Raw genomic sequence first — 16829 nt, forward strand, 5'->3', positions numbered from 1 at the left:
TTTGCATTTGTTTTCCAACATTTAGATGCCATCTGGCTGTTTCGCTATTTTTCTTTTGCGTTTTTATTAAATATATAACAAACCCATGGAGAACAGATGTTTTCAACCTGTCGTGGTAACTTGGTACTGAGCATTCGCAGTTCTTTTTTCCCCCCTCCTTTTCAGTTCTAGATCCTTGTTTTTATATGCATAGCTAGATTTTCTTAAATTGCAGTTCTATAAGGTGTAGTGAGCTCATCTAACAGCTCAGTGAGCTCAGAGTGAGGCTTTCACTGCTTTCTTTGCTCTAGCACTAGAATGGATAACATCCTTCTGGGAGCTGCTGTAAATCCTTACAATAGCATAAAGCTATCATGATTTTCTAGTGAGCTGACAGAGCAGCCCACAGAAGGATTTACTGAACACCTATACCTGCATAAGGAACTGAAGCAGTTTTCCCAGTTTTTATTTGCATGTCTATCTATGAGAGGCATTCAGCTTTCTGTGTATCTGTAACTTGTATTTGGCTATCACAATTGTGAGGAAGCTCAGAAAACAGTGATGATAGGGCTGCATGTACAAGTAACCTCAACACAGTCTGTGAAGCGATTTTAAAAAAAATTCAGATCATGGTGGCTGTAACTAAAGAGCTCAAATTTAGATGAAACGAATCTAGTTAGAAAAATAGTGCATTTAATTACCTTAAAATATGTTGGGAAAGCAACTGATTTACCTTTCTTGTCAGATTTCAGATACACAATGCAGAAGAGGTTTCCATCAATTCTGGAAGGTAGGTTTGCAGCTGGTTGGCTTCAGAAGGATGGCTGAAGCTTCTGTTGCATCTTAATGTATAAAACCAGTGTTATTACTGCCTAAAACTGACTCCAGGAGACACTTGCAGAAGTGTTTACTGCCTTTCATAGGCATGGCTGGAGTGTCAGGCTGTTGGATAGAGACCCTGGAAATGGAGGAGTGTATATCCAATAAAACTAATCATAAAGTGGCTCTTCTTCACATATGTCTAACTTAGAGCTGATGTGGATTTTCCTATTTTTCAGTTTATTACAAATCCAACGAGTGGTCTGGAATTCATGGCATACGAGAGAATGACCAAATGACATGGTTAAGCAGCAAGAACTGAAGTAAGAAAAATGTGGGATTAATTTAAAAAATATTTTTGAATAATTATTTTTAAAATGTCTGCATCAAAATGTCCAGTTCATCTTCTTGATTTCTTGCCTTTGTACTTGTTTTTCAGCCCTCTGTGCCTGAACTGTTTCTTCCTCTTGATGATGCTTTTCACGTCCCTGTTGTGAAGCCACTTGTCACGCTCTATTTCCCACTGGATCTGTTTGACATCTGTAGGAGAGAAAGTGAGAAATAAGGAGCCGATGGATACCTCTTACCAAGATGTGGCATACAGATAAATCATGTAGAAGTTAAAACGTAGCTACTGTATTTATTAACGTTTAAATAAAGTGCAAGTGAACTTTTTTTTTTTGAGAAAATGTTGGGGTTTTTCACTTCACAAAACAAATCCTACCATCTCAAAGCCCTAGACATTGATTTGTATTTTACTAATGCTAGAAATGCTTGTGTTAGGAGTAGCTGAAGAAAACTACGTCATGCCTTACTGATGCTGAGCTACTGTCACAACTGTGTGGTTTCTGGCTGTGTATTTCAGTTGAAAGTGGTGCATCTTTTCAAGTACAGAATCTGAAGGGAAAGAAGTAAAGCAGCATCACAACTACCTGCTGTTTGTAGCATGCACTTACTTGCATTATCTCTGTTGGCCATGGCATTCATTCCAATATTGTCAAACTTGGACCCGGCGTTTTCATCCAGCAGATAGCCGAACTTTAAAGAGAGAAATTTTAGTAGTTTATTACAAAGGTAACGAGTAAAATGCTTGACCAATTTTTGCTAAGCACCAATCACACTCACCTCTTCTGCAGATGCCAGTATACCAGCATCTTGGCGTTTTTTCTTCTTTACTCGGTTAGATCCTTTAAACAAAATACATTACGAGACAGAATTTCAAGTTCACAGAGACACTAAAACAAAGTGTTACCATGTCTTTAATTTTTAAAACCTATTTAATGAGACCATCTAAAATAGCTTTGTTAGAAACCTTTACTCTCCACCTCCCCTCAAAAAAAAGGGAAAAAAGTTTCTGAGAACTAAATAGCACAAGTCCGTGCATCAGATGTGAGTAACAGATGCGCAAGCCACCAATACGACTCCATCCTTCTTCAGAAGTTCCTCCTTTAACTCCCTTCCTTCAACAGCAGATTGTCACTCTGAATTAGCCATGCTGCCTTGAGGACAACCTCCTTTTTATTTAAGGTTTATTCAAATCTGAATCCAGATCCAAAACTGTAATAATCTACTGGAGCAAAACCCTCAAATTCTGCAATTTTTTAGACTCTGTATTTGAATTAAGATTTATCAGATGGAAATTATGGCAGTGTTTTCTTACCTTCCAGTGATCCCTCAAAATTCACATCCTTCTTTCTCTTGCCCTTTTTACTAACAGACTTCAATTGCTTGTTCTTGTTTGGATCTGATAGAAAAAAAGAAAAAAAGATACATCAACCTCTGATTCTCACACCACATACATGTATTTACAGCACAGCAGAGGCTAAAATTTCTTTTTAGACATATTTGTCATAATGGTCCAAGTCTTGTACTTTAAAAAACAGCACACACAACCAAATCTGGATTTCCTCAACACAGACAATTAAAAATTGGTCAGTACTGTGCCATCCTTTCTGCTTTTTTCCCACAGCACCAAAACAGAATGATACTAAGATACATAAAATACAAAGGCTAAAAGCAGGCATTATGTAAACCCTGGATGTCTGCTTGGTAATTCTGGTGAAGTAATAATCTCATGAAAGATTAATCTGTTAACAGCTATATGAACAGTTTATCTCCTCTACCCTGAATCATCTTCCTGTGGCCTTTAGTTATTCACTGAAATATTCCATTAATCTGTGCTTTTCCAGCCACATACATTATATTCTGTGTAAACTGTGCTTTATGTTTGAAAGAAACAAAACCATGCAGGTGCAAGAATCAGTTATCATTATAGTGGTAATAAAAATTTGGGTGCATAGCTGTATTAGGGGAGTAAGCTGTTACTTGTGAGACAGCAATTTACATAAAAGTTACCTCATCTAAAAAAAATCAACATTAAGATTCTGAAGAAATATGAAAATTGCTAAGTACCAGATTCTTTTATTTTTCTCTTTGAGATCTTTTAATATTTCTGCCTACTGTAGCCAGTTATTTGTGTAGAAAGCTACTTTTGTTACTGACAGTGTTCTCAGAATGAAAGAAACGTCTCATTTGCAAGTTTTTATACAGAGATGCCTAAATCCCACTCTTGCCTAGGAGACTGCCAGGAAATATTTCTCTTAAGACTTCACTGTCTAGAAAAGGACCTGTCATTTCTTTGCTTAAAATCCAAACTCCCCACCTAGGTAACTAAATCAGAATTTACATGTGTAATTATGTATTAGATAATGTTTTTATGGCTTTTTTTCCCTGTTTTTTTCTAATAAATCGTACTTTACCTAGGTTGTTATCATCATCAGAAACATCCATAAATACACCTCCCTCTTCATCCATATCCTCTTCAAAGTCTTCCTCCATACTTCCTAAGGAGACTTCCTCATCATCCAGATCACTGAATTCATCTTCATCATCAGAATCCTCCCAGTCAGCACCAGATTCTTCACTGCTTTTGCCTTTCTTACTGCCTTTGGTTTTCTTTGTTATATTACTAAAGAAAGATGTAACAAGCTTAGCACTTCATCCAGCAAAATACTGTTGAGATCCAGGTGACATCTACCTACTGGCAAACACCATGTTAGAAAAGTTCAACATCACTGCAAACTACTGTAAATGTAGGCTGAGACCTAAGATACATGCATTATGCACTCAGGTATGTTTTCAACATTAGTATAGAGAACTGTATTATAAAAGTCAACCATTTCAAGAAGTTCTGGAGAGAATCCTATTGTGAAATTAGCAGAAATGTCAACTTCACTATTTTATCTTTGCTCCTTTTCAGAAAGTCTTTTTTGTCAGACACACAAACTGCTCTGCTGAACAGCAGTCTAGATCATAAAAATTTTCCGGTTTCACTAGGAGTTTAGACTTCAATTCTCCTGTTACCCCAAGGAAAAGTTTCTGTGCCAATTCAAAAACTGTATTGTAGATACTTCGAGTAAAAAAAGAGTTTTCTTAATAATTTACAACTGAACTCGATGATCTTAAAGGAACTGAGCTCTCTGACCCTGGATTCCACAAGGTTTATTTACTGTGTTGGGTCTGGTTACAACCAGTCCTTAAAGCAGTAGAACCATTATGCCTCATCGTGCTTCCTTTTGTCCTTGGTAATTCTCAGAGAGAAACCTGAGACAATGAAAAACAAGATTTTACCTTGCTTAATGGGTCACTGCATTGTACAAATAACATACTACAGGTCTCTCCCTGTCAAGCCAGCAAACCGTAAGCGCCGCAGGATCATCATGATCCATTAGGGGACGAGCGGAAAAACAGCATTACTCAGTGTTCAACTGCTACTGCCTTTTTTGCAAGGTGATATTCTGAGTCTTTCTGAAGAAGGTCTATCCAGTTTTGCACAGTAAAACTCTGTTGAAAAGAGATGTAAGAACCAATCTGAAGTCTTACCCAGCAAAATCAAGGTCGTCCTGGTCAATAACGGCATTAGCAGCAGCTTCAAAATTATCTAGGGAGAAAACAAATTATTATTACAAAGCAAGCAAAGAAATATGAATTAAGTCATTGTGTCCAACAAGTATGGAAACCTGCTGGAGCAAGTCCAGAGGAGGGCCACAAAGATGACCAAACTGCTGGAGCACCTCTCCTATGAGGACAGGTTTGAGAGAGTTGGGATTGTTCAGCCTGGGTAAGTGAAGGCTTCACAGTGACCTTATTTTGGCCTCCCAGTACCTGAAAGGGGCTACAAGAGACCTGGGGGAGACTTTTGACAAGAGCAGGTAGTGACAGGACAAGGGGGAAAGGCTTCAAACTGAAAGAGGTACGTTTAGATTAGGATATTAGGAAAGAATTCTTTACTGTGAGGGTAGTGAGGCACTGGGACAGGCTGCCCAGAGAATGTGTGGATGCCCCATCCCTGGCAGTGTTCAGAGGCCACACTGAATGGGGAGTAACCTGGTCTAGTGGAAGGTGTCCCTGCCCGTGGCAGGGTGGTTGGAACTAGATGATCTTTAAGGTCTCAGGTAACCCAAGCCATTCTATGATTCTATAATTGCAAAATACCTAATTTTTAGGTATCATTTCCTGAACAGTTTATATGATCTGCACCAGTAACAATGGGCCCTGATACCAAAGGTTCATACTCCTGTAGCAAAAAAAATCCACAAACAGTTACCTAAAGATAAACGAACTTTTTCTGAGAAAAATACTTTCCTTTGAAAAGTAATGGAAGTTTCATTTTATCCAGGATGTAATTTATCACCAGAACTGGATGACATGGGAAGCAGACAGGCACAAACAGACAGACAACTGGCAAGTGATACAAACTTAGTTGGCAGGTGGGATATCAGAAGTCTCAAACACTTGCACCAAGTCAGATAGAACAAAAACTAAATTAAGACACCCAAGCAAATGTCCTGTCAGCTAATCTGTATGTTCATTTTCAGATAAGAAGTACTCACTGTAATTTTTAAAGAAAAGCAAGCAGACTAGAGGTTGAAAGCTCCTATCATAGGCTTCATTTTGGAATAATTTGCTATACAAAAAAGAAAATTAAAAAAATAACCTTATAGATTACAGCTGTTCTGTTTCAAAAAGTAAATACTAACATTAGAAGGTCCTGATTTTATGAACCAAATTTTCATTAGAAATACTAACAATAAAAAGACAAATGCAATTATTAACAGATTCTTGTCATAACAAAGACCCTATTAATTGAGTCACTGAGAAAGAACCCTGTTGTGAGAGTTCAGAATTCTCTACAAATACTGCACAAAACAGTTACGGAGAGCTAATTGCATTTTCTTTTCTCCAAATGCATATATTACTGTATAAGTAAAATATGAAATAATAAAATAGAGGATATTTTGTGGTACACAAGCAAATTCAGATTCTGGAACAAATCATACACTAATTCCAAAGGAAATAAAGTACATGATACAGGAAGAGCTAAGACTACTGCAGAAGTACACCAAGGACCTTACTGAACAAATAACCTCGTAAAATATGTTAGAAACAATGAGAGAAACTGTAAGCAAGATTGAAAAAGGCCAAGTAGTAAAGAAAAAATGGAAGCAAATGTTACATGCTGCTAGAAAAAGTTACTCAGACTACATTAGGAAAAGAACAAAAAGGTATGAACTGCCACTCATGAGTTTAAGCTCAAAATCAGATGATTTCCAACCATTCAAACAAGTTGACTACTGGAGTGGTGTGAGCAAGACCTCTTCTACAAGATGGTCATCCAGTTGGCTTACACAATGGATCGCAGGAACTGCTGGCTGCAGTGCCATAGAATGGCAACTGGAAAGCCAGTTTTCTTCCATTTCCATATCCCTGTACCTTGTTTTTTTATGCAATATGAACTAGAAAAAGGATAAACTAGTAACGTGAAAAAGCAGGAAATACTGGGATAGTTGCTGCAAGGAAGAACACAGCCTTACCCAATACTCTTTCAAATTCATCATCATCTACGTCTTCCACACTTTCTTCATCATCCTGACGCCTTTGTTTCTCTCTCTTCTTATCGAACTTTGAATAAAATCTGAAATAACGTATAGCTCTCAGACACAAAATTACAGGTGATGATCTTTATGATAACTTAAAAAAAACCCCACCACCTGCAGATTGTTTCCTGTGCATGTTGAAAACTGTTGAAAAACTGTTGAAAACTGTTGAAAAAAATCAAGAGATTTATATTTCCTTTGTTTTTCAAAGAGTCAGTCACTACTGTCAGATTCAAAACAACGAAATTTCACTGGTCAAAGGTGCAAGAAGTTAGTTTTTAACACAAAAGGGCACAAGAAAGATGTAAAAATCTGCTGTAGACAGGTAAGGAAGAAAGGATGAAGTGCAACTTGAATATAATTGGGGAAAAAACTATAAAAGATGTTGACCCATTAAGTTTTATTAAATTTTCTCCCATAGCCCTATTCTTTTGGATGCATCGTTTTACCTTCTGTCAGCCATTTTAAACCACTTTTTCACCTTCATTTCGTATTAAAGAACTACCAAACACGGAAGGCAATTTTGATCATATACAAAAGAGTATTTTGTACTCAGTTTCAGTAACTTCATTGTAACAGTACTGTTAACTTTTCAGAGAGGGGCATGTTTTTAAGCTGCTCTTCTTTAATCTCGAAATTAACACGATTATTTATTTATTAATATGATATTCCTCAATATTATAATATCAATTAATTAAAATTAGTACAGTTCCATTAACCTGATAGTTCAAAAATGTTTAAAGGTCCCTACAGCAATGAATATATTGAACAAAGCAAACCAACCAAACAAAAACACTCTAAGTGAACTAAAAAAAAAAATAAATGAAGTTAATTCAAACGTTAATTTCCTAAGGAAACACTCATAGGTAATCAGTATTTTGATCTAACAAAAACAAGTCTTTGCCAAATGTGTATCACTCCAATTTTAGTGCCATAACTGCATTTTTGTAACATACTCTGAAAGGAAATTTAGAGAAATGGAAAGAACTATGAGTAATAAAAAATAAATACTCTGAAAAGTAGCTCCTTTGACTTTTTTTGCTTTGTTCTATTCTAAGCTTTGATGCTAATAACATAAGCAAGGTATATTCCAGCTTTCTTTAAATATACTTCTAACGCATAAGAACTACAACCCACAAGATATTTACTTAATTTTAGACTGCAATTCCTGACTGCCTTTGTTCATAGGTGATATTCTTTCCTAAGCACTTTTGACAAATGTCAAAATTATGTCCCAGAAAAGCACTATCATCAAAAGTCACTCAAATTAACCAACATTTGCAAATACTTGAAATACCAGAGAATACTTGAAAATGTAGTGGGTTTTAATGGCACTGCAGTAAAAACAACACTTAAAATGAACATTCACAAGCATTTCATTACCTGTGAAAGAACACTTCATCCACTGGGATTTTGCTTTCATCTTTGGTACGGAATTCCTTACTGTTGACTGCAAAACCAAAAAAAGAACTGATTTTACTTAGGGTTGAAATGATTGTTATCATTTTAAGAGGTTAAACAGCATGCACAGACAGAAGTACACAGATACCCAAGGTCATCTGTTAAATGAAGCAAAGCTCATTCAAAAGCTCTTCAAACTAGTAGTTCTCAGTGTATATACCGATACTTCAGTGGGAACAGACCCCACGGAAAAACTGAAGAGGCAAAGCCCTAATCATGTTCTAAGTTACGTATCAGCAAGGCGGGGTTTGCAATCACCTACAGCAGGAATGCATTTAAAACAAAAACGGGGAAAAAAGTAGGAAGTAAGATGAACTTGCTGTCACGCTCTAAAACACTGGAACTGCTTCTACCCACCACTCCTGGCAGTAGAAATGCTGGTCAGCAGCTACGGGGCAGGACCATGCACCAGCCAAGCACACTGAAAAAGGGATCGAGCCTCAACTTGCCTCCATTTCTGAGGAACTGAGGCAAAATATGACACTGCAACAGCAGATCAACTAGGATTACCTGCAGAGATTTTTACCCTCATACGTTCCCCTCCCTCCTCTTCCTCCTCCTCAGAAGTAAATCAAAGGAAAATGAGCTACTAATTATCTCCATGAGAATATACTATGATATTGTCCAAGTTTCTGAAACCAGATCAGCCCACTCACAGCAATACTTCAAATGAACAGTAGAAGGTACCCGAGGATTTGCAATCTCAGGATTTGCAACCTCCGCAGGAATCAGCTCCATGCAACAACTACAGATTTTTGTAACTATTAATACATTCAAATTTTGGTATCAAGTGTTTCATTTGTAGAAAGTTTAAATTCCTCAAATTCTAAATGTTCAGTCTGCTCCTTCAATTCAGAATAAGCTAAAGAATGTGACAAATAAACTGTACCTTCAAATGCATTCTAGATTAAAATTCCTACTTTACAGCCATAAAGTTACATCAACTAAGCTGTATAACTAAAACCTCTGTGTAACACAACAGACCCAAAGTCAGAAGAAAGTACATCCCTGGGAATGTTACAGAGCCTCTCCCACAGATGATAACTCTTCTGTCCTCAAGCAGCAGTTTTAACTATGGTTTACTCTCATTTTTTTTTTAACTGCTGGTTCTTACCACCAAATCCTGCTTTTAATTATTGGAAACAGTGGGACTAGGGAAAAGGCAGACTCTTTCTGGAAGCAGGAAGGCTCTCAGCAAAGTAACAGTGCCAAAAGCTACCTTACACTAATCATAACAATAGCTGCAGCTGCGGCATTGTATGGAGTAATCCATATCATTTAATAAAAGAGCTTAATGTGATTTAAATAATTATACAAATCAATTTTCTGAGATTTTCAAGTCATTTTCAATCATAATAAACAAGTATAAATGGCTATAGGATAACTGCCTTTCCCCACATGATTTGTTCTTAGAATGATTCAATGATCCAAAATTTCAGCTGTGGAGATTCCATAGACCCTTACAAGAAGATGAGACCTGATCCTGAACATCAGGCGCCACCACTGCACTTCTGATGGACAAAACTCTCTTCTATTTCTACAACAGACAGTGCAGATAACACGTCTACAACAACCAATCCAGAATTTTTTAGCCATCATGTTAACTGAGGAGTTGACTTACCTGCAAGATTCTGCATATCTTTCATAAACTGCTTCTTCTTTGGCTGCATTACCACGCTGCTGGTGTTTTCTGTATCAGAATATAAATCAGAAATAAATTATTTCATTCCTATCAATACTAAAACGTGAGGAGTGGCTGCTACACCAGTGCATTGTGCTGCCATCCATATGACTTCAAGAGGCTGGACAAACAGGGAACCTCCTGCAGTTCAACAAGGGGAAGTGCAAAGTCCTGCACTACAGGAGGACCAAACCCAGCGATCAGTACGTGCCTGGGGCTGCCTAGCTGGAAAGCAGCTTGGCTGAAAATACCCTGGTAGTCCTGGTGGACACACAGCTGACTGTGAGCCAGCACTGTGCCCCTGAAGCAAAGAAGGCTTACAGTATTCCTGGCACTTATTAGACCACACCTGGAGCACTGTGTCCAGGTCTGGGCTCCCCAGAATAAGGCAGATATGGGCATATTGGAGAAAGTCAAGCAAAGTGTCACTAAGCTCATGAAGGGACTGGACTGGAGCATCTCTCCTGTGGGCAAAGTGAGAGAGAGCTACAACTGTTCAGCCTAGAGAAGAGTGACAGGGCAAGAGGTGATGGGCACAAACTGAAACACAGGAGACTCCATCTGAACATCAGGAAACATGTTTTCACTGTGAAGGCAACTCTGCACTGGCACAGGTTGCTCAGAGAGGCAGTGGAGTTTCCACTCCTGAAGACGTTTAAAAGCCATCTAAACAGTCTGCTCTAGGTGGCCCTCTCTGGAGTCCATGACCCCCCAGAGGTCCTTTCCAACCTCAACCTCTCTGTAGTCTTTATATTCCCCCTTCACTTGCTTATTCCTGCAAAGTCAGCTATTCTGCACTGTGAGTGTGAGGTCAGCAGTACGTGACTGCCAGCTGGTTCTGGCTGCAGACATTTCTCTTGCAGCCCTGAAGACTGACCCCACTCCTCTTGCACCACATGCACCCTGAATACTTGGCAAGGGCAATCTGAGAGAATGAGAATTCGGACAGCATCTATAATCAAGATCACATGCTAATATGTACAGAGAAGTGCATACCTTTGCCTTTACTGAGTTTGGGATTTCTGTACACAAAGCGATCCAAAAATCTCATTAATGTGAAATCCTGCAAAGGGTCCCCAGAGTACTGAATGTGATTTCCCTGAAAGAAGTGAAAAGCCAATTAACATTAAGGTCTTCATTTTAGAAACACATAGGACTCCATCAGTTCAAGAATAACATTAAACAACACTATAAAAAGACAAAGACTTGGGGATATTGCATCAAGTAACCCTGATCTGGTTCTTATTTTTGCAATTTCAGTATTTCGTTAAATAAAAAACACCTCCTTTGCTTTGTTTCAGCAATGAACTGCCTTGCAAGGCACTTGCTAATAGCAGTAAATACTCAGAGTCATTTGGACACCGTTCATTCAAATGGAAAATAAATATTTTAAATATGTATTTGTGTAGGTTTGAGTATTTTGGGCATGGTACCGCAAAAGTGCTTAAAAAAGAAATTGTTCCTACAGTAGAGTTCTGCACATTTAAAAAAAAAAAACAAATAAAAAGATATATAAATAATAAAGCTTTAAGAATCATATAATACCCACATTTCCACAAAGTTAGAACTTCTTTGCATAAAACACTTTAATTCCATGAAAAGCACAGCATTTGAGTGTATGGTAGAGTTCTGCAGAGCTGCAAGTTACCCACAGAATGCAAGGAGATTTTATAATGTATTTTTTCAAACAGCAAAAGATGCATACCATAAAAAAATCAAACTTCAAAGCTAAACACTACTTACTTCTAGAATTGTTTTTGCAAATAGGGCCACAGATGGATGAAAATGTTCAGAAAGCTGAAAAACATGAATCATTTATTTATTTCTACTTAAAAAAATAAATGCAGTTACTACTCACATTGACATATCAGACTCTTGACAACACCACTATGTCACAAGACCTCTCTGTAACTCATCAAATAACATGCAGATACACATAACAGTGGCAAGGCTGATGTGCTCTGCCCTTGAACAACTGAAGAACATCTAGTTCTAATCTTTTGTTTGGATTAAATAAATACATTTTCACTTGCAATCTGATTTAATGCAACACTAAAAAGCTTTAGTGATCAAAGTTAAGATCCAAAAGTCAAAAAATATAATTACTGTCCAAAGCTCCACTTAAAAATTCTTATTCCCTACTCCAGAATATCATCATTGTAAGGAACACATACAAGCTTAAAGCTGAACAACATATCATCTTTAAACTTTCTGTTATGTTACCCAGGGAGCTACTCCAAGAATAACTAAGTTCATTTTCCTCTCTTAATGCAAGGGCCACCCTAAGAAACACAGTAACACCAAGGTAAGAACGCCCTACCTTCTTCAGTTCCCAAAGGCTTGTACTTTCAGCACCACAGTATAAAGGACTTCGGTGCATAGGATCATATGTAGTTCCGTTCTTCCTGCCTGAGGGACAGAGGAGAGGAAAACATCCTAAGTTTTCTTCGGCAACTTTACAAGAGTATTATTTTCATTTCACCGTGACAGCAATGCTGCCCATCATTCTCAGCTGGACAGGCCACAGATTCATTTGGCAGCAGGTAAAGGCTACATTCAGCTGCCCTTCACCAGTGTGTGATCAGGTGTGCAGGTGGAGTTCCTACGTGCTTCCAAGGAAGGTCTTGAGAAATCCCTGCCCTGTTCCAAAAGGTCTTCAGGAAGGAGTGAAACTGGGTGCAGGTTCAAAGCTGGAGAAATGGTTCTAGCAAACTTGGCAAGCAAATGAGAAGCTACACATCCTAACTCTGGATATATTGTTCTAAAGGTGTTTGAACACAGAAGCAAAAAAATTCCAAGTCTGTTTATTGCTAAGGCATAATTTATGTGTTTATTGCAAACTGCATAAAGTGAAATACACTAGTCAGAGTCTCTTCATCACTGCTGAGCTAAGAAATAAATTATTCTGACTGACTGCTTTCAATCAAACTTCAATTAAAAATTAAAATCATGTTTTAGTCACTTAACCTTAAAACAACTCTTGATCAACATGTCACTGTTACGGAATGCTAGACATTAAATTAATTACATTTTCTTACTAATTTACCTCCCATATTCAAATGATGCACCCACGAGGCTGTTGAATTTGAATTATTTGGTTTTGCAGAATTTTCCATTGTGGTTCTCTCTTTATCTTCTACTTCTTTGTCTGCATCCACAAATTTTTCCTCATCCTCTTCAGCCTCTTCTTGATCCTTAAAGCACTCTTCATCATCTGACTCCTAAAAACCAAAATATGTTAGCAAACAGCTTTTCCTTTCCAGATTTATTCTGATTTTTTAGAAAAATGCACATATTGCTCTTAAGCTACTTACAAAAATCCACATAAATGATGGCCAGTGTTTAAGAAATACAGATTTTTGTCCTTGATGCGGGACTTAAAATCTAACACACAAATGTGTTTCTCCCCCCTTCACGAAACAACATCTGAGCAAACCCTCAGCTTACTAATAAATAGGTCAGGGGATGGTGCTTATATAAATAGCTCTTAGTGAAAAAGAAATGAGGTAAAGAAATCATTTTATACCACGTGATCCTGCAACTGGACCCTTAACTCTGGTTTTACTTTCAGAAGCTCAGACAGAAGGTACAGGGTTCCACAAATGAAGGGTGGCATTTGTCCACAGGTGACTTGAAGCAACCTCTTCACAAAGGCCTTCACGCGCCGTAACACTACATCTGCCTTCAGAGATTTATAGACAAGGTTAAGGAACATGGATGGCTTTGAGCAGGTTGCTAAAGCAGGATCTAGAAGCTTCCTGTAGAACACACAGGAGAAAACATTGCTGATTGTCACAATGCAGGTAGCAGAACAATTGCTATTAGCAACAATTATCTACATTTTTCAGAGTGCCATCTAAAAGACCAGTGACGGCTTGTTCCCCAATACTCAAAGTCATTATGATCAAGCCTGAACTGTCAAGAGCTGTGTAACATTTCTGCCTTTATATGAGACACTGAAGATTTAAAAAATAAAAAAAAAAGCTGCATCGGTAAACAAAAAAATTATAAGAAAACATAAATAAACTGAGTTCAACTGAAAACGGTTTCAAAATTTGAGATATTCAAAAAAATAGAAAGCAAATGGTTAGGAATCAGCACGCTTCACAATCAGACCAGACATATGTACTGGTGGGTTCATTTCCAACCCCAATTTTTTCCTGGCTGTCAGGCACAGTAAGGCCCTTAAATACATTCCACAGTCTGGGGGAACTTAAGTTCTTTTTTTAAAAAACCAGCAACTTCCCTTTGATCAACTAAACAGAAACCTGTAAAGACACTATAAAGAGTCTGAACAATTAGCTGGGATAAAAAAAAAATTCTTTTATAACACGGGGCTTTCCAACTACACAAATTAAATCATCTAAAGAATTTGTTAGCATAATATTCCCCCTCCTCACAATAAGAAAAAATAAAGGAAACAAGATTTTAGGCTATTTACAGGCTTATTTACTTTTACCCATAAAAGCGATTTTAGAAGAAAGAGTTATCAATTAGCTTCAAATAACATCTGGAATTAAAACAAGCCCCCAGAAAAGAGTGGCAAAGGATGAAATGCATATGTTGTGTTCTCAGGACCTATCACTACCTTTTGTTTTACAAACAAAACAAACACTCTTTAAGTTTACAAACTTAACACTCCCATGTTAAGTCAAAGAAATCACATACATTTTCTTCCAGCTCATACAAAACATCAGAAATTTTTAGCCAATTAAGCACAAAATTAGCAAGACCTTAAAATCAAAATAAGTGTTTCTACAACTTTAAATTAATGGTGACTATCTCATGAAATGAAATTTATATAAAAAATGCAAAACCTGCCACTTACTTGTACAGTGCTGCATAGTACCTATCCGACACAGTCTGCTGAGAATCCATCACTTGAAACAGCAGCATCAGGGCCTGGACACTGGTACTGAAGTTTGCTAGGTGCAGAACTTTAAACAAGGTGTTCATTTGCTCTTTCACTTTCTCATCACCAGTCTCAGCATAAGGATAAGCTCTGTTTACCCCGCAAAGGAGAGCGCTGAGCATTTTGGATTCAACATCTTTTTTCTTAATACAGTTCCGAAAAAAGCAGAAGTACAAAGTGATCAGCTTGTTAGCCAATGCACTTTCTTCGTGACTGAGGACAATCTGATTTAGAAAGCAAATGGCATAATACTGAGTTTTCACATTGATGTTTGACCGGTACAAAAGCCTCTCCACCTCACTGCACACTACTCCCTTCATATTCGGATGCTTGTGAAGCAACGTCTCTAAAAGATAAGAGGCTTTGGTGGCGATCTTGTTCTGAGGGTCTCCCAGTTTATTCACCAGCAGGACCAACAGAGCTTTCTCCTGCTCAGGCTTGTTACAGAGAAGCTCATGGGCAACTGCCAGAGCTCGGGATTTCGAGGCTGTCAGACAGTCATGGCTCAGCGTTTCTAACGCCTGCACAAACTCTGCTATCTGCAGTTTCAGGTGATGCTCGAAGTACCACAGTATCAACCGTCTGTCTCTGGAATCCTTGTTGCCACTCGACATCTTCACTATGTTGTTAAACGGTCGCTGAGAGAAAGACCACAATTTTCGATTATCTGGTAAGATATCTGAAATGAGAAGTTCCTTGAAAGTATCCAAAGCCATGAGGCTCTGCTGCCTGCTGCCCTTTTTCTTTATGAGGTTTACCAAGTTCTCAACAAACTGAAGACTGTGGACAGCACTGTCCTGGATGAGAAGGGTCATCGCTGCCATCCTGTCAGCCAAGGTACCCGAGGACACAACAGTTTTCATCCATGCCGAAGAGGCCCCCTTCTGGTAGTCTGTCTTGTTCTTAAACAGGTCTGTCTCGTGTTCATACAGCTTTTGGGCCAGGGCCTTATACTTGGACAGAAGTGTCTGATTCTGTGGCTCTGGAGAGAATTCATTGGTGTATTCCAGGTCATACCACTTGCCCCCTGGTTTGATCAGTATTGCTTGCCTAGCATGAAATTCAAAATCTTCCTCCAGCTTTTCTTTCTTTGTTGAGGGGTGCTGGCCCTGATCACCACCAGTCTTCTTCTTCTTGCTGTCTTTCACACTGCTTGCCTTTTCCTTGAGTTTTTTTTCTTTTTTCCCCTCTAGTGGAGTCGAATTAGTTTCCTTCTTGCTTTTTTCCTTCTTTGGAGGCTTCTCTTTCTCCTTGCCGCCGCCTTCATCCTCATCCCCCTCCACCACCAAGCAACTTTTCGCATACTTGCTGAGCCCCAGGGAGCCGATGAACGCCTCCAGCTCCCCTTCCTTCAGGTCATCCATCGTGTCCTTCTTGCCGCCATCCACCATCTCACCCGCCTCGTCCACGGCACACAGCATCAGGTAATCTTGCTGTGGGCAGCAGTGCACAGCTGTTACGGTCAGGTGCAGTGCGAGGTCTCCCAAGACTCCCAAGGGCTCCCCCCCAGAGTGGTTTAGGTTGGAAGGGACCTTAAAGATCATTTCGTTCCAATTTCCCTACTATGGGCAGAGACACTTTTCACTAGACCAGGCTGGTGAAAGCCCCATCCAGCCTGGCTTCTGAACACCGCAAGGGATGGGGTATCCACACCTTCTCCGGGCAAACTTGTCCCAGTGCCTCACCACCCCCCGAGCAAAGAACATATTCCCAATATCTCCGTGGGACCCCCTCCACCTTCCCCCCTTCCCCCCGCCAGGGCCCGTCCCGGGATGGGGAGTCCCATCCACCACGTGGTCCCCGCTCCCACCGCCCCGTCCCTTACCTTGGTGCCGCCGAGGCGCAGCACCTCGTCCAGCGTGAACCCTCCCGCATCTCCATCTCCTCCTTCCTCATCCCCATCGTCCGAGCTCCTCCTCGCCGCTCGCCGCCGGCTTTCCGCGGCTCCCCCGCGCCGAAATCCCACAGCGCCGCCGCCATCGCCGCCCGCCGGAAGATCTCCCGCGCACACGCGTGACGCGCGTCCGGCCGGTGCCCCGTC

The 16829-nt window shown here is 39.3% G+C and overlaps 1 protein-coding gene across 1 annotated transcript; it reads right to left on the reverse strand.

The window, feature by feature from the left end:
* Nucleotides 1-650: 650 nt before the first annotated feature.
* Nucleotides 651-16768, reverse strand: CEBPZ (CCAAT enhancer binding protein zeta). The gene is given in 17 exon segments (XM_050315407.1): nucleotides 651-1338; nucleotides 1755-1836; nucleotides 1924-1985; nucleotides 2459-2542; nucleotides 3558-3766; nucleotides 4681-4738; nucleotides 6672-6772; nucleotides 8118-8184; nucleotides 9817-9885; nucleotides 10873-10975; nucleotides 11620-11673; nucleotides 12197-12285; nucleotides 12923-13097; nucleotides 13403-13634; nucleotides 14705-16221; nucleotides 16614-16711; nucleotides 16714-16768. Coding segments are annotated over 17 exon segments (3195 nt in total). The 3' UTR covers nucleotides 651-1198.
* Between the last annotated feature and the right edge of the window lie 61 nt (nucleotides 16769-16829).

Source organism: Myiozetetes cayanensis, unplaced genomic scaffold, assembly GCF_022539395.1.
Source record: "Myiozetetes cayanensis isolate MyiCay16 unplaced genomic scaffold, myiCay2020 scf2-11, whole genome shotgun sequence".
Classification (NCBI taxonomy): domain Eukaryota; kingdom Metazoa; phylum Chordata; class Aves; order Passeriformes; family Tyrannidae; genus Myiozetetes; species Myiozetetes cayanensis.